The sequence below is a fragment of the Armigeres subalbatus genome, unplaced genomic scaffold, assembly GCF_024139115.2.
Source record: "Armigeres subalbatus isolate Guangzhou_Male unplaced genomic scaffold, GZ_Asu_2 Contig1644, whole genome shotgun sequence".
Lineage (NCBI taxonomy): Eukaryota > Metazoa > Arthropoda > Insecta > Diptera > Culicidae > Armigeres > Armigeres subalbatus.
This window is the reverse complement of record NW_026942444.1, coordinates 128,628-153,098: the sequence shown is the minus strand read 5'-3', so window position 1 is coordinate 153,098 and position 24,471 is coordinate 128,628. Positions and strand designations below refer to the sequence as shown.

Below are 24,471 nucleotides of genomic sequence, written 5' to 3'. Positions count from 1 at the left end.
GTAACAATTATGTTTCACTTTGTTTCCGTCATTGTCGCACGCCACAAACGATTCAAACAAACTTTTGTACAACTTCAAGCACATCTGGGATTTGTCATAAGACGAGTTTGTACCTTCCCATTTAATTCCACCACTTGATTGTACCTTGACAGATACGTATTTCGACCTCAACAGTAAGGTCGTCTTCAGTGTCTCGTACTTGACTCAATAACTAATTCAGCACTATTTCTATCTTTACCTCAACCATGTACTATATCTTGGTAGACCTAATGGCCAATAATATGCACCCCGTCTTTTTCTTCTTTTTTGCCCTCCAAAGTGCAATCACATAAACTGCTAATAGAGGTTTGAAACATTTCGACGGCCACACAGCATATTTCTTTTCAGTGAATCGTGGATGGATTAACGCAACTATTCACTTCCGTATTAGAGAAATCTATCGGGTTTTGATCTCGTCTATGTTGTATATTAGCGGCAACAATCGGTATTCCAGATCATTTCTGGCCAAAACAAACTGAAAAAAATAATAATAAAATAATGTTAGGATAAAGATATTTCAAAATACATTTTATCATAAATAATGTTTACACATAATTGGTGGCTATGAGTGTACAGATTAAACTCTCAAAAAGTTCTTTTAAAGTTCTAAAATACCTATAAAATGTAAGAAAATCAAAGAATAACATTAAAATTAACATCAAAACGATAAGAAGATTTTACATTAAATGCATATTTTATTAATTTATATTGTAAATTTACATAACATTTAAAAAACTAAAAAATCTGTTAATCTGTTAAGATATTATGGTGCTAGCTTAATTTTTGCTCTTTGGTTTCTTGTGGTTCTTTAGACGATATGAGATGAATTTCAGTTCTGTTGTGATAGACACGATTTCACGTTCAAATAGTTCAAAATTTGAACATTGAACAAAAAACATTTAATGTCTCAAGATCAACTTAGTAGTGTCCTTTAGAACCGGCTTTGACAGGTTCTTGAAATGATTTCTATCACCTGTTTTGTTAACAACTAATCTAAATAGTCATCCTATTGAAAAGTATTTTAGCTACTTGAGGATTTTTTTTAAATTGCTGTTGCAATACTTGCAATCATCGCCGATCAGTTTACATCGATCGTTTCACTTAATACATCAAACCGCATTCAAGAAAAGCGTCAACAATCGAAAACTCAAACAACACCCGGAGAACGTTGACTCTTCCCGATTCTCAGTAGCTCTCACGCCATCTCCAGCCAGCAAAGGGGGTTCTAAATTCATTACTGTGGCTCTCCACCATCGAATGGGGGGATTAGTATTCGCAACATCTGCCATCGGAAAGTCACTTTCCGTTGGACTGTTCCCCAGGACGGTCGCGTCTTTTCGGAGCTATTCCGCGCGCGGGCCAACCATCACCGGGTTGAAGTGTGTCTCTGTGAGAATAAGAAGTGCCTTCCTACGGACAAGAAGAACTGCCGCGCCATAGAACTTTGTGTGTTAGTTAAGAGCGGCTCCAGGCTGGACCATTATCATCCGAGCGAGTGTACTACTCAAAGTGAAATTCAATCTTCGATCGCATTTCGGAGTTGCGCTTCGCCCGCGAAAGAACGACTTCCCAGGAAACCGAAGTGGAGTTAACGGCTTCTCGAGTGGTTTTATAGGTGGCACAAATGAAGTGTTGATATACAAGCGGATATAAAGTTGAAGTGGTCTGTGATGTTCAAAGGAATTTCAGTATTCGGATGATCGTTTCATCCGTTTCGTGGCCAGTGAGAGATATGTAATAGCGGCAGAATACAGAAGCTGTAATAACCACAAAAAGATGAATGTTACATAACAGTATATGGGGATGCATGCCTAATAAAATAGTGAACCAAGTGATACAACTCTATATTGAAGTGCACTGTTCGAAAACGGAAGCAGAAAAAGTGTTTCGTTCAATTTGTTCTGACTGCTGCAACGGTCGGAGAGAACGGTGCATACAATGCAGCCCGTCAAATGGGCCCTTCTCGTCACGCTGTGCGTAACGGTCAAAGGAGCAGAAATCAGAAATGTAAGTCTACTGTTGGCTGAATGAAAGTTAATCAACAAGTGTTTTGTGTCACAATCTTAAAAACATGATTAGAAATAAGCACCGCACACATATCTCAGTTTCCGTGGTGTAGTGGTTATCACATCCGCCTAACACGCGGAAGGCCCCCGGTTCGATCCCGGGCGGAAACAAATTCTTTTTATGTTATTTTTTATTGTTTCAAAAGAGTAAACCGTTCGAACTTTTTCTTCTGGAGGCACCGATCGATATTATTGGAAGTCCAAATATGTAGAGAGGTTAGACGAAAAGGGTGAGATAGGCTAGATGTACCAGTTGTGGCTATAGCACCAGTTGTCGCACTAGTGCTTTATATGCCAAATGGCCAATCAAATCATCACAAACCAAGTTCATATCGATAAAGCATATTCATATGATACGATAACACCTTTGATCTCCTCCAAAACAAGCAAAACATAATTGTAAAAATTGATTTTGCTTAATTTTTGGCGTCCTTTGCACCAGTTATCGCACTAGTGGTCTCTATTTGGCCAGTCCCATAAGAAAACAATGGGATTTGCCAAATAAGGAACCAAAATTAAGAATAGTGCCACAACTGGTGCATGCGTTCCTATTATGGATTAATTAATTATGAGGATAATAACAAATTTTATTGTGGTTCTCACAGCTGCTCTAAGGAGCAGGAAGTAAAGCCTTTCCCTTAATATATAAAGTTCACCCATGTGCCTTTTACTTATTTTTTTAAAAATAGTTGTTCTTATGTATGGCGACAATTGGTACACCCACCCTAGGGAAATTTTTGTCGAAGTTCAAATCAGCATAACTTTGCGTAGAATGATCCGATTTTGATGAAACCGGGGCCATCGGACGCGGAAACTCTTCTAGTATGCTGTCCCCTATGGTGGACCTTTTTTGTTTTGTGGCAAAATCTCTCGCAATTTTCGGGAGTAATAATGTAAAGATTGTTAATGTCACTAATGAGCAGAATTTAATGATTACATCGCCATCAAGAGATAAAGTGAAAAGTATGCAGTTTCCCATATATTTAGTTCATTTTTCCCATATAAACTTCATGCTTGTTGAGCATCCACTTAGACTTGACGGATCTGGCTGAAATTTTTACAGTAGCTTCTGGGAGCAAAAAACTTTATTTTCAGGGGGTAATATGTCTCCACCTTACAGTGTGTCCATGCCCTTACATATTGGCCCTTGGATACCGTAGATGTTCTGGGTTTTCCGAGGGTATGTTAAAAATGCATTTTTCTTCTGCTTGTCATTTTATGAGACGTTTATTGCCCTCATGTTTTATGCTTTCCCCAAAAACTAGAACTAATATGCAGACCAATGCTGGCTGCAGCTCGAAAACCCGTTTAGGTATACGCAGAAATATGGTCATTTTCGTGAAAACGGTACGGGATTGGCCATACACCCTGAACGAATGTCACTTTCGCAGAACACCCGGAACCTGTTATAAATTGGCCTGTCTTACGGTCCTTAAAATGTATATTTAATCGAGATTTTGTTTTCATCGTCTTGGTATTTCATCGCATGTTTTCAGATGGTTAAAAAACCGGCCCCTGGAACCTGGTTGCAGTGAATACTATCACCCTAGAAATGTCTCAGTAATCATCGACTCGCAAGAAGATAGATACCCGTATTTGCATTCTTCCGATCTGTTATCATTTCTCATGTTCCCGGCACCGTTTTTAAGGAAATGGCCATATCTCTAGTTTTTATGGATTCTCGATCTACAGCCATCATTGGTTGGCTTATTAGTTCTAGTTTTTGAAGAAAAAATAAAACATGATGAAAGAAAACGTCACATAAAATGACAGGCAGACCGAAAAATGCATTTTGAACATACTCTCGGAAAATCCGGAACATTTCCGGTAGCCAAGGGCGAATCTGAGGATTTGCATGGGGACAGTATACTAGAAGAGTGTCCGCTTCTGATTGTCCCAATTTTATCAAAATCGGATTATTCTACGCAAAGTTATGCTGATAGGAATTTAGACAAAGTTTCACTTATCTCAACCTATTGTCTAACCCCTGAGTAAGTCCCAATTATTCTGATGTGACACATTCATCAACTAATTATTATGCGACGTTCTTTTGAAATACGAATAAAATGAACTCCTCTTGAATCGAAATCCGTCCACAGTGTACGGATTTAGGTTCATGGAATCTAAATTTTAGGGTCTGTCTCATTTGGAGAATGAAACTTAAAAGTGACAGTTCGAAAATTAAAAAATCACCCGGTCATAAGAATGACTGGTGCTAACCAGCAATTCCAATCGATGAATTATTCGATATCTGTCAAAAGTAAACTTGCTCTGCGTGTTATTCGATAATTATTAGAATGTCACTTTTAAGTTTAATTTCAGTTTAATTCTCCAAATGAGACAGACCCCTAATGACTTGATATCTCACTAATTTCACCACAATTAAAACCCAATATTACACTGTAATATGTTCAACACGTAGCTTTCTAAGCCATCATTGATTTTTGTTTTTGGGTGATCACATATTATTCACTTTATCGGCTAAGCTCCCGACACATTTTTTTAGAACAAAATTTTTTTTTTTTTACTAAATTGAACTTGAAATATTGTGTTTGCGGAGCTACGTAATATTATCGATTTTTTGTCATTTAAAGTTTAAGTAAGACCTACCGTGGGGCACCGAAATCCGTACACACAAGCCCATCATTCGCGCAAAGCCAGGCGCTTAAGCCACTATAATATACACTTCTATATGCTTCTATATGTTATGCTTCACACGGGTCTCTATTTTTCTGAGGAAACACATTCATCAACTATTTATTATGCGCTATTCAAAATAATGTATAACCAGGATTCTCCATTAAAACAGATCCAAATTAATATATTTATCGAAATGATCGTCTTGGCAGCGCCTGTGGTGGGGTTGCGATTGTCATTAATAGACGTATCAAACACAAATTATATTCTTCATTTGAAACCAAAGTTTTTGAAACCCCGGGAGTTTCAGTTGAAATAAGTTTTGGACAGTTATCTTTTATTGCTGCCTACTTGTCTTTTCAGTGCAATGAATAGCAAATGAATTTGTTGAAAGCTTATCTTCAAATTTAAGCCACAAGAAGCCATTAATAATCCAATCAGTTCTACTTTCAATTATCATAGACCTGATTGGTCGTCTCTTGTTATTCTTGTTATTCTTGTTATACTCAACGTATCCCCGGGCCGTGGCCAATCTACGTTGTATGACACTAGGCAATACGTTTACACTGCTGGCTTAAATTTTCAACGTGACGATTAATATATAGAACTCATGACATCAATGTGAACTCGACTCGTGGAAAACTTATTCCAGGTTATCCGAGGCTTGTGATAGACCCTTTATCACAACGGACCTTTCCATCCACTGACTGGTAGGCTCGAGCGTCCCGTCCTCTGCTTCAGACCCATAAGGGGTCCGAAACAGTTCAGTTTCAGGGTAGTAAACTTGTGAGAGAATAGAAGATAGAGGAGGAGAGTGTGGAGCGGCTTGTGAACCGCTTCCGGCTCTAGCGACTGCTATGGAACCTATGTATTAGAGATTTGTTTGTGAAGATAGAAACGGTTGTGTTTATGTTCATGATAGATGTTTAGACAGTTCGGGATCGCAACGATAGAGTTTGTTATAGCTTAGAAACTTTTCAGATGATTTATACTTATGGTAGAAGGGAAATAATTGAAATCCGTTTTCTGATGATTGTCGAAAAAGCTATGTAGATTGATATGATAGAGGTACGTGCAGTTTGGGATTAGCATGATCACGTTGGTTTAAGTTTGGAAACATAAAATAGAAAAGGAGGGAGAAGGAGGGGTGGGGGGACAAATACCTAACCATTTGTCGTAGAAAGATTAAAATAATTAAACTGAATTGAAATTATTCAATTAAATTTTACACTTTTGATCAAACTTGAGTTAAAAATGTGTTCCAAGCGTGCCCATCGAATTAAGTATATTACGAGTACTGATAACCTATGCTACTAAATAAAGCTCGTGATTAAAAGATGGAGGTTGGCTCATCAAAATATAATATTATTCTAGATATTCTCTTAAGTATGAAAACTGAACCCTAACTGTCCCGAAACTGCTTTCACCATTTTGCCGCCCCGAGCACAGCCGCCTCTGCCACTCATAGGCAATATCCCTCCCACCGCCTTGACAGCCTCCAGAAGTATCTACCAAAATATTTGAGAACTAGAATGAATTATTAACATGTCCAGCCATTACATAAAATGATTTGTTCAAGCAAAGGCGTCATAGATGCGGGAACAACATCGCCATAAACGACACGGGGCAATCATGCTCCACACGACAGTGCAACAATGCACCAAATCTGGGATCTCCTAAACTGTTCTATGCAACGCAGAGTTTTACCCTCTCTTGCGTTATGTGATGCTAAAAATAAGCTCCCAATCATTTGATGGCAAAAATAAAAAATAAAATAAAAACAATCAAACAAAATTAAAATATTCTAGCTAAATTTTACTATTTTGGTCGAGCATGGGTCAGCCGCCTGACACCCGCGTTGAAAAATATGGTCCATGCGTGCCCCCCACATAAAATAATAACGCGTGCTAATCACTAATGATACTAAAAGATTTAAATGGAATTAGGTATTGTTCCCGCTTATCATTTTAGCACCGCCAGGGGGAACTTGGCCGATACCCACTGCACTTTTCTTTCCCTTACCACAAACAATTACCATCATTTGTGATATTTCAACGGAATCTTATTGGGAATTCTGAAAAGGCAGACAATCAATGCAGTTAGATTGCCAGGTAATACGTGCACATTGTAGCACTGGTGATGCATCACAATCATATATATACAGGAGTATATGCACTATATGATGACATTGACCGGAAGATTAGATAAGCATTCCCCCCCATCATAGACCTGATTGGTCGTCTCGATACCAAAAGTGATATTGATAATGCTCTCGAAGCCAGAGGGCAATTCCTAAATGCGAAATTAAATTCAACTCCATTAATTATTGACGACGATCTTCAGCTACTGATCCGTCTTAAAAATGTGAGGCGAAGGCAATACCAAAGAACTCGCGATCCCGTACTGAAAGTTATTTGGCGAGATTTGCAAAATGAAATTAAGAAACGTTTCGCTATTCTGAGAAATACCAATTTTGAGAATTATGTCTAAATTAACGAACATTCTTTTTAAAAAAATCTCAAAAGCCAATTCCAGCGCTTAGAGAGGGAAATAAAATTTTATTAACAAAGCATAGCATAGTTACGGTGTACTTCGTAGACTGGACACTAGTGATACTAATGTTTTTCTTATGAAATCCTTATTCAGATTACTATCAGAAATCAAGGTGGGTGTGGCCCTTGATTTCAATCTAGGATAAAAATCACAAAAGCATTAGGATTACTACTCCTGGCCACGCCCATCTTCACCGTAAGTTGGGAGAGGAAGGAAGTGTTGATGTAGTACTTACTTGACGAGAGACCCCCGACTCAGCGACACCCTCGTAAGTACCACGGAGTTGGTTATTAGGGAAGGTATTCGTTAGGCCAGGATTTGCTTGTAGCTGACAATGTGACCGTGGTAGATCTTACACCGTAACACACCACGCAAAGGTGTCTACCCAGCGTTACGGGGGCTTAGAGAGGGAAATAAAATTTTATGAACAAATGGCGAAAAGGCTAAAAAACTTGCTCAGCAGTTTGAGAGTGCCCATAATTTTAGTCTAGGTCTCACTAGTCCAATTGAGAATTAGGTTACACGGAGCTTTGAAACATTCTCAATCAAGAGAATGTTTTTGACCTTTCGTTGGGAACTAATTTGGATGAAGTGAGATCTATTACTAGAAAATTGAAAAAAATGAAAGCGGATGATGGTATTTTCTACATACTTATCCAATTTTGAAGCCGGACAAAAATCCAACTGAGGCTTCTGGTTATCGCCCAATCAGTTTGGTTTTTTTAATAAGCCAACTGTTTGAAAAGATTATTTTAAATAGAATGATGGTTCATATTAATGACAATTCTATTTTTGTAGATGAGCTATTTGGTTTTCGCCATGGGCCTTCAACCACTCATCAGTTATTACGACTAACGAATTTGCCGACTGGAGTTGCTCTTCTTAATATAGAGAAAGTATTTGATAGTGTTTGGCATGAAGGTATGATTGTAAAATTGATTAATTTAAATTTTCCTGTATACATTATTAAACTAATATAAATAATTTTGATCAGATCGCTCACTGCAGGTAAACTACCAGAATACGAAATCTAATAGATTACTTGTAAGAGCTGGTGTTCCCCAAGGCAGCATACTGGGGCCCATATTGTATAACATTTTTACTTCTGACTCACCTAATTTACCACCAGGGTGCCAAAAATCTTTATTTGCAGATGAGACGGGCCTTTCCGCCAAAGGGCGAAGCCAAGTTTGGATATTTTCTCCACTTACTTGCAAAAAGCATTCGGGAAAATCTCCCCGAATGCTTCCAAAACTCAGCTTATAATTTTCCCACATAAGCCGAGAGCTTCTTATTTGAATTTTTTTAGCAGACATATTGTTACTATGAAGGGGTTCCAATTAATTAGTCTAGCGAAGCTAAATATTAAGACTTCTGCTAGACTTTAAGTTAACTTTTAAAAATCACATTGAAGGCCTTCAAACCAAATGTAACAAATATATTAAGTGACTTTATCCACTTATATAAACATAATGTTACCAGACGTCCCGCGTTTCGCGGGACGCTGCATTTTTCAACTTCGTGTTACAAATTTATTACAATTCATACAGCCTTACAAATATTTTTCCAATTTTTTTTGGGCCAAAATGTATGCGAAATGCACTTTTGGAGGATCCATCTTTATGCCAGTGACGCAATCCAGATAGGCGTCCCGCGTTTCGCAGGACGCTTGCTGGTCACATTATATAAACAGATAATCAAGACTTTGTCTGAGGAACAAATTTTAGATTTACAAACAAATTTTTAGACCAATCATGTTGTATGCCATGCTAATATGGACTACTTGCTGCAATACCAGAAAGAAGGCACTTCAGAGGATTCAAAATAAAATTTTGAAAATGATTCTGAAATTGTCTTCGTGGTATAATAGTACCAATGAACTTCATAGAATTTCTTATATTGAGACATTGCAACACAAACAAAATAATTTTAGTTCAATAATAATAAATAATAAGTTTAGTTTAAGTTGAAAACATTATAATTCCTGCATGGTTCAATTCAACCACAGGAAAAATCCTAACTGCCAGAGGAAATTGAAATGTATTAATAACTAAAAATGTAACAGCGAATAAGGATGATAGTGTTAAGAAAACACGGAACACCTAGTCTAAGAGTTGAATGCATGTATTAGAGAATTAGCTAATAAAAATAGTAAAAAAAAGCTTTGTATTCTCAGACACTCAATCGCCCTATATTGCAAGCGGACGCCCATATCGATGAATGCGTGTTCTTCTACCAACATGTTCGAGGTGTTCGTACTAAAATTGATGACCTGGGGCCTCATTGCGCATCTCTTTTCGACAGCTTTGTCGTATAACAGTTTGCATGGTTTGCTCGTTTCGAGTCGAGGTGCGCAATGCCACCCCTGTTCCTGGCTGTTGCCGACAGCAACAATCCTGACCGAGAACGGATTGAGCGACCCCCAAATTTTTGGACATCCTACACTGTTTTCTGTTGCGATCGCAGCAACGTGAATAGCAACAAATTTAGTTTTGGCGGAGTGCTGGTTGCGGTTCATCGGCGTCATCCACATGTGCACGCCAGCACCCATTGCGGCGAAAGATTGGAACAGGTGTTCGTTGATGCGACAATTGACATCCATCCTGTGGATTACGAACCGTTTCCTGAGTGCAATAAGATCGATTATGCCACGTTATCTGATTATGTCCGAACTCCGAACCTTTGATTGGAGCTACCTTAGTGATTGTCAAGATGTTAAAGATATGGCGGATTGTTTCTGTTGTATCGTTCAACAATGGCTGCAACTAAACGTGCCTCCAGCTCTAGAGTACACCTTTCCTTCGGAACCTAAAACGTGTTAAAAATGCCAGTCAACGGAAGCATCGTGGTGCAAAACAGTCTGCCGAGAGCAAAACCAATCCCAGCGCGCCAGTAATGCATACCGTCATTTGAATTCAACTCTGTATAAGGCACATGTTATGAAGGTACAAACCAGTCTTAGGCGTAACTCGAAATGTTTTTGGAAATTTGTCAATGGCAAAAGGAAAAATTCGACCATACAAAGGAATGTGATGTACGATAAGGACGAAGCAAATACACCTGTGGAAGGATGTGAAATGTTCGCCACATTTTTTGCATCAGTTTTCGAGCCAGTGCAAGCAATAGACGCCGAAGCTGAGTCTGCATCATTAAGGTCACTCCTGACAGAATCCAAGTTTCAAAGTGCTCGCGTTTTCGGGGGCACACCACTCGATGCGGAAGCAACGCACAACTGTCATTTTTATTTTTTCACGCATGCTGCGACGCAGCAAAGCTGAATCAACAAAAATGACAGCTGTCCGCCGCCTCCGTATCGAGTGGTGTGCCCCCGAAAACGCGAGCACTTTGAAACTTGGATTCTGTCAGGAGTGACCTTACATGTACCACTGGACCTTCTCAATTTGACAATATTCGTGGTTACTCCTGGAATGATTATCGCTGCTGCCAAAAAGTTGAAAAGCTCCTTCTCCTTTGGTCCTGACGGCATCCCATCTGTTATGTTCTGCCGTTGTGGAGCTGTTTTCGCTGAGCCACTTTCTTGCCCCTTACACGAAAAAAAATGTTCATAATGAATATATTTAGCAAAACACATACTTTTTTGCCATTGTGGTTTCTCAATGTAATATATACGTAACTGAAATGCAAGCTATGCGGCACTGCATAAGATAATCATAACATGAAACTTATACTTTTCATGTCACATGTTTATATCCTTGAAATGAAATTTTGAATAATCTGTATATGGAGAACGTATGACTTTTATTAGGAAAATAATAATAAAATCATTTGGTTCATTGATAGCTCATTCCAGTTTCGAATGCTATTTTCTTCAATTTGAAATCATGAAATAAATTTGAAGCTCAAAATTCGTACATAATTTATTTATTAATTTTATTTTCATATTTTAAAAACATCTCCACAATCCATAACGGTACATGCTTGGACAATTCATCTCTAACCTTTGGTTTACCCGCAGCGCCGCGCCCTGAGGTTTTGGTAAAATCCTGTGATCCTTGCACTCCGAAAGCTACACTCCACCGGATCGTACTGCTCAAACTTCGGTTTAGACGTGCCGCTAGTAAGCACTGCCAGTCCCTGCCAGTGGGTAACTCCCCGACTCTTATGTCGTACCACGGGATGAATCCATTCAGCGATGTTCCGTCACCAATAGTGAGGTCACACAATCCTTCTTCTTGCAGATGGTGTCCAGCTGGCGTATTTTTATATCCCAATACATAACGCTGTCGCGTCGGTGGAATCCTACACGCCATCGTCAAGTCGTCCTTGAATTAACCGGCATTACCGCTCTCCGCAATCGCCGCTCTGGTATAAACCAACTTTAGATCGCCTCCGATATAAATTGCCTTCGAATAGGAAATAATATCTATTATCACAACATTAACATGAACAACACACAAAATATAATCGTAATATATTACCGTCAATTATATGTTTGTGAAATTACCAGTCTCACATTTTTTCTGCAGCTGTTTTCCTCTGGCGCCATGGAACAAAAACCACTGAAGGCGTTTTTTTCATAACCCAAACTAGTCGAAAGTATAAGTTTTGATCAATACATTTTTGCCATTAAGCAAAACTTATACTTTTCATGCGATACGATAATATTCTATATACACACTTGAAATAAATATGATTCAGAATCGTTATGAGAACCATATAATTGATAATAAAAAAATATATTTGATATCTTATGGATAATATAGATGGAATTGAATGAACAAAATAATTACATTTTTTACGTGTAGGTTTGCTATTATCGGGGTGGGTTTTTGAAAGTTTATAAGTGATTATGCCGGAAGAACCAGTCTACTTTGACCAAATGAACACCGGACTGTGGGAACCAGCTAACATAATCATCTTGAAAACTTTCACGAATGTGGTTTTCTCAGTCACATAGGACAAAGTCTACACGTAAAAAAAAGTAATTATTATATTTATTTAATTTGATTTATATCTTTCATTACGGACAGCAACATACATTTCATTTCACTGAAAATAATTTTCATAACATATTTGCATACAATGCATTCAGCGTGTTAATATATCATATTTCGCTTCATTATAGAAAGTATAAGTTTTGCCTAATGGCAAAAATGTATTAGGCCAAACTTATACTTTTGATTAGAATCGTGATGGAGAGAAAAGCAGCATGGCGCTGAGTCAAGCTGGAGGATTTGGGTCCGAAAAATTTTGTTTGTTAGTGAATCCTCGAGTGAATTACGGTTTTTGATTCCGATCTTTAGTGGCTCGTACCGGCATGGATCACCAATATTTTCTCGTACCACCAACTGTTAAGGTAATAACATCAAGATAATTGTTCGTAATTCGATCATATATGAACTTTTGGATAATTTATAGCGAAAATGGTGGTGCAGTCCGAAATCATCGCATGACGGCAAGGGAAATCTGCTCGAGAGAAACAGGTACGTAACATAATAATAATAGTGGATAAATAATCAATTCATGACTAATACCCAAATATAATTTTCATTTTCCAGTGATTTGAGGATCTCGAGCAAATCCTTTACTAGTTACTAGCCCGAAAAAACGGCATAATGCCCAAGGAAAACCCCACTTTACACAAGCATAATGTTTGTGTCGGCCTGGAGCTTGTTCTAAATGGTTTATAAGGAAAAAATCAAATCAATTTCCAAATCAAATAAAGGAAATATGTTGTTGTTCTACATCAAAATTTTGTGTAACTTGAAAATGAAAGTAAAACGAGATAATTACCTGACATTAAATTAATTACAGAATCTAATAATGCTATTATTGTTTCTCATATAACGATCATAAAATTAGCTTATACAGAATATTTGTCAACCCTAATCTTGAATATGCACATTTGACATGAAATGTATAAGTTTCATGTTATGATTATCTTATGCAGGGCTGTATAGTATTCATTCCAAACTGATATATGCTTCATTACGAAATCGCAATGGCAAAAATGTATGTGTTTTGCTGAATATATTCATTATGAAGATTTTTTTTCGTGTAGTCAAAATGTAAATTTGAATATGTCAGTATTGTTTGTATGTCCGTTAGGCGTTGATTATTCATTGAGTCGTTTCTATAAATGTGAGTTGTATATTTAATGTAAAACACAGATTGTATTCTATATTTTAGATCTGTTATTGTCACTGTGTTGTTGTCGGTTGTCTGTTAAGTTTCAACATAAAGGTCTTATATAACTTGGTCTTATTAGTGTTTTAGTCATTGTTTAATACAGTATGTATAAAACTACAAAAGAATTGTCAAGTATTGCCTTACAAAACCTATGTCCTTCCTCTATCTATCAATATCTGCTTTCTCCTTTTATCAAACTCTATTTTCTCTTTAATAGCTCAATCTCTATTTTTTTCTTCTGTCTCTCTTCTATCTCAGAATTTCAGGGACATAGGATCAGGGGTTCAGTCTGCAAAGCAACCGATCCACTGTGAATCGTTAGAGGCGCACTGAAGTGCTCCAAATGTGATATATTACACAGATGAATATTATCTTCTGTGCCGTCAACCCCCGTGACCTTGGCTAGGGAAACAGCCTTGTAAATATAATCGAATTTTCGATTATGCTTACCTTACAAATAATATACCTACAAATTTAAGAACAATTGCTTATAACCTTTTCAATTAACCACCATTGAAAAGCTAGTAAGAACAAAGAACACCGAGTTAAAACGATGGCCAATTTTCAGAAAGAGTTTGAATCCAGGGAAAAGCTCTAAGTATTATTTTTTCCATGATCCATCATTTTATCAAAACACATAGTTGGAAATAGTAACTTCTTACAAGAAAATGGCGGCTTTAGTGACAGTTCAAAAAGGTTTTTTTTTAATGACCAAGTAACCAAGTAACTAAATAAAAAGTAATGTAATTGGACCCTTTTATGAACGAATAAATGAAGAACTTAGCATTAGCATTGTTACGGTGTAATTCGTAGATTGGACACTAGTGATACTCATGTTTCACTTTTGAGTCCTTATCTAGAATGCTATCAGAAATCAAGAAGGGGAGTAGTCTTTGATTCCATTCCTAAACAAAAAAAGCAAAAACAAAACAAAAGCACGAGAATTACTACTCCTGGCCACACCCATCTTCACCGTAACTAGGGAGAGGAAGGAAGTGTTGATGTAGTACATAAGTACCACGGAGTTGGATAATGAGGAAGGTATTCATTGGGTCAGGATTTTCCTGTAGCTGGCAATGTAACCGTGGTAGATCTTATCCTGTTACACACCACGTAAAGGTGTCTACCCAGCGTTACGGGTCAACGAATAAATGAAGAACTTATCCCTGTATCAAAATTCACAAAAATGAAGTAATAAAATAAAAGTAACTAAATAAAAAGTAATGTAATATGACCCTTTTATGGACGAATAAATGAAGAACTTATCCCTGTATCAAAATTCTCAAAAATAATGTAATAAAAAAAAGTTTTTTGGCAAACTATTTTGATAAGAAAATTATTTTGAGCTTTTTAGTGGAATGTCTTCACTTGTCATAAGACGAGTTAATACAATCCCATTGAATTCCACCACTTAATTGTATCTTGACAGATACGTATTTCGACCTCAACAGTAAGGCCGTCTTCAGTGTCTCGTACTTGACTCGACTCAGTCTCAGTCAGTCGAGTCAAGTACGAGACACTGAAGACGGCCTTACTGTTGAGGTCGAAATACGTATCTGTCAAGATACAATTAAGTGGTGGAAGTCAATGGGATTGTATTAACTCGTCTTATGACAAGGAAAACTATTTTGGTTTGACTGGTGCATGAAATTAGACCGAATGGAATTTAAATGTTTGATGAATTACAGTTTTAAGTACGTTTCTTGAGTTAAATACATAATTTGTCATATTACATAAATAACCAATGTTCGCGTTTCTTGTATGTTTACTATTACCGGGTGTTCATTCGAGGAAATAACTGATGGCGTTCATGATGATGAATTACGTTGATAATGTTCTAAATTTTTATGTTGACTGTGTTGTGTTAATGAAATTCCTAGATATATGTATACGATATATGCTCAAAACGTTGCATTTACTTCAAGAATAGTAAGACTTGATCAACTTGATCCTTTGCTATGCCAATTGAAACAGAGGAATGAAGCCCCTTCCGTTACAGCCCATGGGCCGATTAAACTTTTAATCGTACACACATAACATTCGTTTTATTATTATCGATAACGGCTTGAGAACGTGGCACAATAATGCAAAAAAAAGTAATCAAATCCACCGGAAATCACGGTACCCCGTTTGGTGAGTTCGATCTCAGTTCCAATTTCGATGATGCGCGAACAAAAATACAGTTAAACACGCTGCTGTTCGCTAGTTGGATGTAACCGCGAGAGAAACTGAGTCGCGATTACAAGTAACCGATGGAATCTTTTCGCCGCATTTCACACGGATTTGGATTATTGCTGATAACACGGTTGAACTGGGCGAAGATTGAATTAGAATAGAAGGCATCATCATCGTCATCGCCACACGCGTAAATAAATAGGCCATCGGCATATTCTGAATAGATTTTTTTCGTTACTAATCGGTTTCAAGCTATGTGCAATGAATGGTCTTAGGAGCGTTAGGATTTGATAATGACCCTGAGAAAAAGAATGGGACTGATGTAGATTTGCATTAGTTGTAAGTTTCTTAAATCGGCACAAACGCGAATTTTGTAACCGATTAATTGGCTTTATGGAAACCGTTGTTTTCAAATATTCCTGTCCAGAAAGAGCATTCCGCCCAGAAAAATTACCCTCCATATCAACTAAACTATAAAAAAAGTTTAGTCTTCAAAATGGATTCTGCATAAATCCAGATAAGCAGTGATCGAAAAAATGTAGTTTACCTTCAATTTAAAGTACACACCCCACCCATAATAACCCTTTACCATTCTATTTCAAAGAAATTATAAAATAGGATGATTATCAACATATAAGCTGATTTTTCTACAACACATTAATTATTTTTCTATTCCTATTTTTTTAGGCAAAAACGTTAGACGATACTTTAGATTCTTCTGTAACCACATTAGCAATAGATGATAGTCCACTAAGTAGAGCTAAGCGCAACGGAAATTTTCGCGGATCGTAAGTTAAAACCAATCATATAGGAACAGGTAATATAAATGTCTCATTATGATCTCAGATTCCGTGGACAAACCCAATCTCAGTACTTACACTTCGGCGAAAATCAGGACGGCAAGGCAGAAGCCGAAGCAACACAACATGGATCCAGAGCGGTAGTAGGTATGATTGTGAAGTAATGCATTTTTGAGCAGTATGGCGATGAACAGCACACATAATTTTGTTTTCTTCAGTTGGCTCAAACGGTATGGGACAGGCACAGAGCCAGTCAATGGGAGGTGACTGTGGGTCATGCGATGGAAGTAGTACTTACTTGTACGGTAAGTATGATGGCGAAATGATTTGAATTTTTTCTCATTTTCACCTACTTAATAGATTCGCGACCGGATCCTTTGCGAGTTCCAGATGGCGACAGATTGCGACTGCCAGATGGATACGATTATCGAGTTCCTGGCACGGATGGTACTGGAGCAGGACCCGGGCAGCGTCCTGGAGCTGTGGACACTGGCTTTAGACCGGGTTCTGACAGTTTTGGACATTTTGGACAGCCTGGTGTATTAAGACCCGGTGATACAGGTCGACCGGGAGAAGTTGGTGTAGATGCGTATGGCAGACCGATTGGCGGAAGACCCGGTGAAGATGCACAAGGAAGACCAGGACGTCCAGTTGATTCGGGTGCAGGTGCTGGAGTGGACGCTTATGGTAGACCGATCGGCATTAAACCAGGAGACGATTCCTACGGACGACCAGGAGTATCTCTAAGACCTGTCGATTCCGGTACGGGAGCAGGTGTTGATGCATATGGAAGACCCATTAGTGGAAGACCCAGTGACGATGGGTATGGAAGACCAGGAGTCCCAGGACGACCTGTAGATATCAGCACAGGGCCTGGAGTAGATGCTTATGGGAGGCCAATCATCGCTCGACCCGGTGACGAAACCTATGGAAGACCAGGAGTACCTTCCCGACCAAGTGACGCTGGGACAGGTGCCGGTGTAGACGCATATGGTAGACCTATAACTGGACGACCCGGCGATGAATTAGCTGGAAGACCCGGTGTTGATGTCGCTGTAAAACCAGGAGTCGATTCTTTTGGAAGACCAATTGGGCCTGATGGCAGACCAATTGTTTCAGATGGAAGACCAGTAGGACCTGATGGAAGGCCAATCGGACCCGATGGACGACCCATTGGTCCAGATGGGAGGCCACTTGGTCCAGATGGGAGACCTCTTGGTCCAGATGGAAGGCCACTTGGTCCAGATGGAAGGCCAATCGGACCCAATGGAAGACCCCTTGGTCCAGATGGGAGGCCACTTGGTCCAGATGGTAGACCTCTTGGTCCAGATGGGAGACCACTTGGTCCCGATGGGAGACCACTTGGTCCAGATGGGAGACCACTAGGACCAGATGGAAGACCACTTGGTCCAGATGGAAGGCCAGTCGGACCCGATGGAAGACCCCTTGGTCCAGATGGGAGGCCACTTGGTCCAGATGGAAGACCAATTGGACCCAATGGGAGACCACTTGGTCCCGATGGGAGACCTCTTGGTCCAGATGGAAGACCAGTTAGACCAGATGAACGACCACTTGGGCCGGATGGGCGACCACTTGGACCAGATGGAAGGCCACTTGGCCCGGATGGGCGACCTCTAGGGCCAGATGGGAGACCTCTTGGGCCAGATGGGAGACCTCTTGGGCCTGATGGTAGACCACTTGGACCAGACGGAAGACCACTTGGACCAGACGGAAGACCACTTGGACCAGACGGAAGACCACTTGGACCAGACGGAAGACCAGTAGGGCCTAGTCCTGGATATATTCCAGGTGGACAAGTAACATACCCAACTCCTGGCACTCAGCCAGGCACTCTGCATCCTGGAGACACAGGATATCATGGACCACAACCACATGTTATTGGACCATCGCTAACTTCTATTGGGTCTTCGGATACAAGAGGTGTTTATCACACGGGAGCACATTCGGTAACTCTTCCCGGACATGACCACACTGTTGTTAATCCTACTGGTGGACTAACTGTTTTGGTGGGAACTGGGAGCCCTAAGCAAACAGTTATTGGATCTGATAGTCGCTTAGATGGACATGGGCCAGTGAAAATACTATCAGGACCGGCCGATGCTAGCGGACCACCCAAACAAACAGTTTACGCTCATCCTGGCGGTGTTACTGTTTTGGTAGGAACAGGAGGACCTCATCAAACTGTTCATCATTTGCCAGTAGCTAGTGGTGGTTATGGCCATGGAGCTACCGGTGCCGGTGTTACTACAGGGCCTCATCCACAACATACTGGTGCTGGTCAATACCCAGCTGGAACGGGTCAGACGAGCACCAGCGGACAGGTATCGATAACTGGACAACCAGGAGTAGGAATTAGTCAGTTTCCCGGTGGCCAACCTGGAGCAGGTGCTTCATTACCCGGATATTACCCAGGAGGCCAACATCCAGGTGGATTAGCAACAGGGCAGTATCCTGTTGCTCCGGGGGCACAATTACCTGGTGGTGCTGGTGTTGGACAATATCCTACTGGAACAGGTACAGGATATTATCCGGGAGCAGGACAACAACCAGCATACTATCCGGGAGGAACAGCTGCTGGACAATTACCTGGTCAGTATCCATCAGGTCAGTACATTCCTGGTACTAGCACTGGACAACTTCAAAGTGGTACAGGAGCAGGTGTATATCCAGGCACCGGAGGACAGTATCCATCTGGCGGATCAGGGGTAGGGCAGTATCCAAGCGGTGCACTTTATCCAGGAGGAGCAAGTGGATCAGGTGTTGGCCAATATCCAAGTGGCGGTACTGGACAATATCCTGGAGGACAGTTTCCAGGAACAACAGGTACGGGAGTCGGCCAATATCCAGGAGGAGGTGCAGCAACCGGTACAACAACATATCCCGGTTCTGGACAATTACCTGGAGGAGCAGGAACCGGAGCTGGTCAATATCCAGGAGGCACCGGAGCTGGTCAGTACCCGGGAGGAGCTGGGGCAGGTACCGCAGCTGGGCAATACCCGGGAGTTTCCGGAACTGGACAATATCCAGGAGGAACAGGGGCAGGCTCCGGAGCTGGACAATATCCGAGTGGAACCGGAGCTGGACAATATCCGGGTGGAGCGGGAGTTGGACAATATCCGGGCGGAACCGGAGCTGGACAATATCCGGGCGGAACCGGAGCTGGACAATATCCGGGAGGAGCCGGAGCTGGACAATATCCGGGTGGAACCGGAGCTGGACAATATCCGGGTGGAACCGGAGCTGGACAATACCCTGGTGGAGCTGGAGCTGGACAATATCCGGGTGGGACCGGTACAGGACAATATCCGGGTGGAACCGGAGCTGGACAGTATCCGGGGGTGACAGGACCAGGTAGTGGAGCTGGGCAATATCCAGCAGGAACCGGAGCTGGTACTGGGCAATATCCTGGAGGCAGCGGCAGTACAGTAGCAGGACAATATCCCGGAGGATCGGGAACAAGTCAGTACCCCGGCGGAGGGGTAGCAACTGGAAGTGGTCAATATCCAGGAGGAGGTACGGGTGCTGGTGTTGGAGGAGCTGGATATTATCCAGGGCAATACCCAGGCTCCGGTACAACTGCAGGTCAATATCCAGGAGGAGCAGGTACTGGGACAGGCACAGGTGGGGTTCAATATCCGGGAAGTGGAACCGGGCAATTACCGGGAGGTGCCGGAACCGGTGTTGGACAATATCCAGGAAGCGGTGCTGGAACCGGTGTTGGACAATATCCAGGAGGAGGTGCTGGAACCGGTGTTGGACAATATCCGGGAGGAGGTGCCGGATCCGGTGTTGGACAATATCCGGGAGGAGGTGCCGGATCCGGTGTTGGACAATATCCAGGAGGTACAGACGCTGGCACAGGTCAATATCCAGGAACTGGTCAATACCCTGGAGCCACTGGTGGAGGGGCAGTACATTATCCAGGAGTAGCGGGTACCGGAACAAGCCAGTATCCAGGCGGTGCTGGAGCAGGGCAGTATCCAGGAGGAACTGCAACAGGGTACCCTAGTGGGCAGTACCCTGCAACAGTTGATCAGTATCCTGTTACAATTCCTCAAGGAGGAGCTCCTGGAACTGAAACCACGGGTGTTGGACCGGCAAATATTCAGGTAGCAGAAGGAGAAGACGACGCATTTTCTCAGGCAGAATCGTCCGTCAAGGATGGTGAAGCTATGGCCAGTGCACAAGGACGAAAGAATGGAGGTACCGCACAAACTCAAGTATCAGGAACGTATAATGCCGGAGGGTCATTTAGCGCTAGTGCGCAAACGAGCGATAGTGACAGGTCGGCGCAGGCACAAGTTTCAGGCGGCAAAGATGGTGCGTTGAGTTCTGCTCAAGGTGCGGGAGGGGTAGGGAAATCTCAATCCCAGGTTCAAGTGAACTCAAAGACTGGTGGAACATCTGCCACTTCGCAAAGCGGTGGACTTGGCCATGAAAGTCAGTCGGAGGTATAGTAAGACAAAATGCATTGCGTGATAGATGTTTGAGGCAGATTTTTTTTCTTTAGGTTGTAGCAAACGAAAAAGGTGGTTTGGCAGATGCGCAGTCGAGTGGACCAGGCCAAACCTCATCTCAGGCACAAATTGGTTTCCGTCCACAAGGTGAAGATAATGCGCAGTTGAACATCTTCAACGGCGGGGGACAAGCTTCAGCCCAGTCGGGAGCACACTCCGGACAAAGTCAGTCGCAGATCAGTGGAAATTTCAAGTAGGTTATCATAAATTTTGGTTGATTCATAACCCTTGGATTAATGATTTTAAATAGATTTGGAATATCTTATCATGGAGCCGCTCAAGCTGCATCAGGAACGAAGGAACAAGTGTCACGCTACCGAGAGAAAGGAAAACAACTATTCCAAACGATAAATCTGTACGGACGGAATAATAACGGGTACGAAACTGGCGGAAAATGAAATACATAATACAAAATTCAATAACTCTATTCATACACGCCAAACACGAACTCACATGCTGCATATTTTTCTGCTTTCTCTTTTGCACACAAATACATCACATTTGCACAAATACACGAAACAGTGCTTCCGTGAGACGAGAATCAGAAGGAGTAGATGCCAATGGAATGAGATTACGCACGTCACAGCAGAGCTCCGGTGAGTATTCATAACTGACCAAATGCTAAATTGTAAAAACTTTGTGCAGCGAGTTTCATTGCGGGATAAGGCATCAAAGAATCCTTCTACTACCTCTACAGCACGCTCTTTATATTCCAATGCAAATTGTTCTTAGGCGTTCAACATCGTTCATTATTTTTTATCTGGTATCGAGTATAAGTTTTCAATGTTACAGTTTTCTGAAAATACTTTGTTGATAGGCTATACTGCCGTGAATCGCATATCTGTCCCATCTTTGCTGGATTTCCTATTCATATGGGACAAATATGCGATTCACGGCAGTATAATACCAGTCTTTAGTTCATCTCTTTCAAACAGTTTGCACTTCTATGATTCTCTGATTTACCGTGAAGTACCCTAATTTCGCGCACTTAAGATCTGACTAAGTTAAAACGTTCATTAAAAAACATGTAGTGGCCATTTGGAAACATTTGCTACTGCATCACGTAGTAGAAGGATTCTAGGTTCTCAAAAAAATGTTACTTGCAAATTTTGCTGCTATTTAAAAAATATTGGAGTATGAATCCGAGACCGTTGTATGCTCCTTATTTCGCGCAAGAAAATAGGATAGTTCCTAATTTCGCGCAAAAGTGTTCCTAATTTCGCTCATGTTTGGAATTGAATATCGTTATTGGTTTGATGAAATATAATCAATTAACCAATAGAAGCATGCATCCATTGTTCAAAATATGCAGATAACGGTATCAGACAGCCGTCAGTGACCCATTCTTTAGTCGAAATGGTATGTGCCTATATTTCGACCCTGGAGCTTTGCTTAGATTTAACTATATGCATTTTAGTTGACACAAGTCATAATTCCTAAAATATCGTTTGCTCTGAAATATAAACCATATTTTAAGAAAAAAAAGGCATCGTATGAGCAATGTTCAGCTGGTGTATAAAAAAAGTTTAAATTTTCGAGACGTCATGAAAGAAAGTCTTAAATTCCGCTATCTCTTACATAGGACATCTTCAAATATGTGTTTTATTCAAGACATCTGTTGCAAATTAAACTGCGCAACAACAATAAACGAAATTAGGCACCATAATTACTCTCATGTACCTAATTTCGCGCACAAAGCGAAAGTCTAAATAAGCATAAAATACATAAAATTTTACACTTTTCAATAGTAATGACGAATAAACATATCCAACAGAGCATAATGGATACAAATATTTCCAAAAAGTAGCCAGTTTTGTACAGTAAAATCATTTGTTTACTTGGGTCATGTTCTTCGTCGCTGTGCTAAGCACAAGCAAATATGGCGGTCGATGGGAGGATCAAATTGAAATAATTTTATTTGGTGTACTAAACCAAGTTTGTTTTTCAATTTTTTTCGTGAAAAACATACAACAACAATGATATTTTGTAATCCTCCAGATTTTTCAATTTTGACTGGTACCTAAAAATTGAAAAAATACATGATTGTATAATGTGCGAAGTTAGGGCGCGCGCGAAATTAGGGCACATCACGGTAAATAAACATCCATCGCAGATCTGGGTTCATGCTGCTAATTTCCAGCCTCTAGCGTGCGCTTCCCATTCCAGTGTCTGAAGTACAATTACATACATCTTTTTTTAGACTGTGTTATTTAGATATTATGAGATGTAACACAGGATCATCTCTTCGATGACCTCTGCAATTGTTCATCATACAAACTGCAGTTCTACGCATAATTGTCCCATGTACATAGGAAATCCCAGCAAACATAGGACAAATATGCGTATGACGGCAAATCCCAATTCAATGTCATCACTTGTGTATTATCTGTTTCAGTTACTGACTTCCAAAGCCTTCCGAAACCGGACGAAGAAGTCGAATACGAGGAAGAGGATGATGAGTACGAAGAGGATGAATATGAAGCAACTGAAAGCACCGGTCTAATAGGAGTAGAAGCAAAATCCCGAAAAACTTCTAGCGATGATGACGAGAAGAAAACAACCATAGTGGAACTTCCTCCACCAACAGTGCCGACTGCTCCAATCACTACAACGACTCGTCCGAATCGAAATTACAACATCAATAATGGAAATGGAAAGACGTTTTCGCAGAATACACCATCGCAGAAGCAAGCCGCCTTCGTTCCGAATTTGGATAAATACCGACTGGTTCAAACACAAAACGGAAAAACTTCCGTTCACGACGCTGCCAACGAAAAAACTCCTGATGGATTCAGCGACATCCCCGGTCAAACATCGCCCAACATCGATACAACAACGGCAAGCACCACCACCCTCCGGGTGACAAGCTCAACGCCCAAATACAACACTCGCTATCTGCCCTCGAAACATGCAGACTCCTCAGGTAACCGGATCAACGGCTCAGGCGTTAAGCCGCCCAATCCGGACAGCTACATATCGGTCACGAAGCAGGTGACCGGCATCGACGAGAACAGCAAAGTGCCTGCCATCCCGGGCAAGAACTACGAGTCGACCTACTACACGAAATCGTCCACGTGTGGATATTTCACCTTCTCGTGCAACATAGTCTACGGCGAAAACGGACGAAGCAAAATTTGCAGGCCAAAACCTCCGACGAACGGAAAATGCTAAACCAGCGCGGGATCAGATCAAAACAGAGCTTATTTAACTTGCCAACACGTTCACACACATGCACAAACAAATGTAACTGCCATCAATCGTAGAAGACTTCGATTCGAAAAACAAAACCTTTGATATTACTTTAAGGTGAAAGTCACTCATTCAATCAAACTGCCACAGCGACGTCGACGCCAAAAATTCGCCGACACCATAGACTTTAGTAATAGTGCCTATCGTCGTAAGCGATAAGATTTTTACCAATAATAAAATACCAAATGTTAAACCCTAGTGATCCAAAGATAGTTAATAAAAATCGTACTACTTCCAACGTGCAAAGGATATTTCGGATGAAAG

General features: G+C 40.7%; 1 protein-coding gene and 1 non-coding gene across 2 annotated transcripts; both read left to right on the top strand.

The window, feature by feature from the left end:
- Nucleotides 1-1,324: 1,324 nt before the first annotated feature.
- Nucleotides 1,325-24,445, top strand: LOC134203091 (collagen alpha-1(III) chain-like). Its single transcript, XM_062678067.1, has 9 exons — nt 1,325-2,046; nt 16,308-16,408; nt 16,467-16,567; nt 16,639-16,725; nt 16,781-20,892; nt 20,952-21,151; nt 21,209-21,334; nt 21,481-21,554; nt 23,354-24,445. The coding sequence occupies exons 1-9, from the start codon at nt 1,978-1,980 to the stop codon at nt 24,127-24,129; spliced, it is 5,646 nt and encodes a 1,881-aa protein (XP_062534051.1). The 5' UTR covers nt 1,325-1,977; the 3' UTR covers nt 24,130-24,445.
- Trnav-aac (transfer RNA valine (anticodon AAC)) lies at nt 2,144-2,216 on the top strand. The gene has a single exon. It is a non-coding gene; the product is annotated as a tRNA-Val (tRNA).
- Nucleotides 24,446-24,471: the final 26 nt, after the last annotated feature.

Bases quoted from the DNA above. Each gene is read 5' to 3' on its own strand.
- LOC134203091 (XM_062678067.1), top strand. From the start codon at position 1,978: ATGCAGCCCGTCAAATGGGCCCTTCTCGTCACGCTGTGCGTAACGGTC. The intron at 16,409-16,466 runs GTAAGTTAAAAC...TTATGATCTCAG, and splicing joins AACGGAAATTTTCGCGGATC to ATTCCGTGGACAAACCCAAT. The intron at 21,335-21,480 runs GTACGAAACTGG...TACACGAAACAG, and splicing joins TACGGACGGAATAATAACGG to TGCTTCCGTGAGACGAGAAT.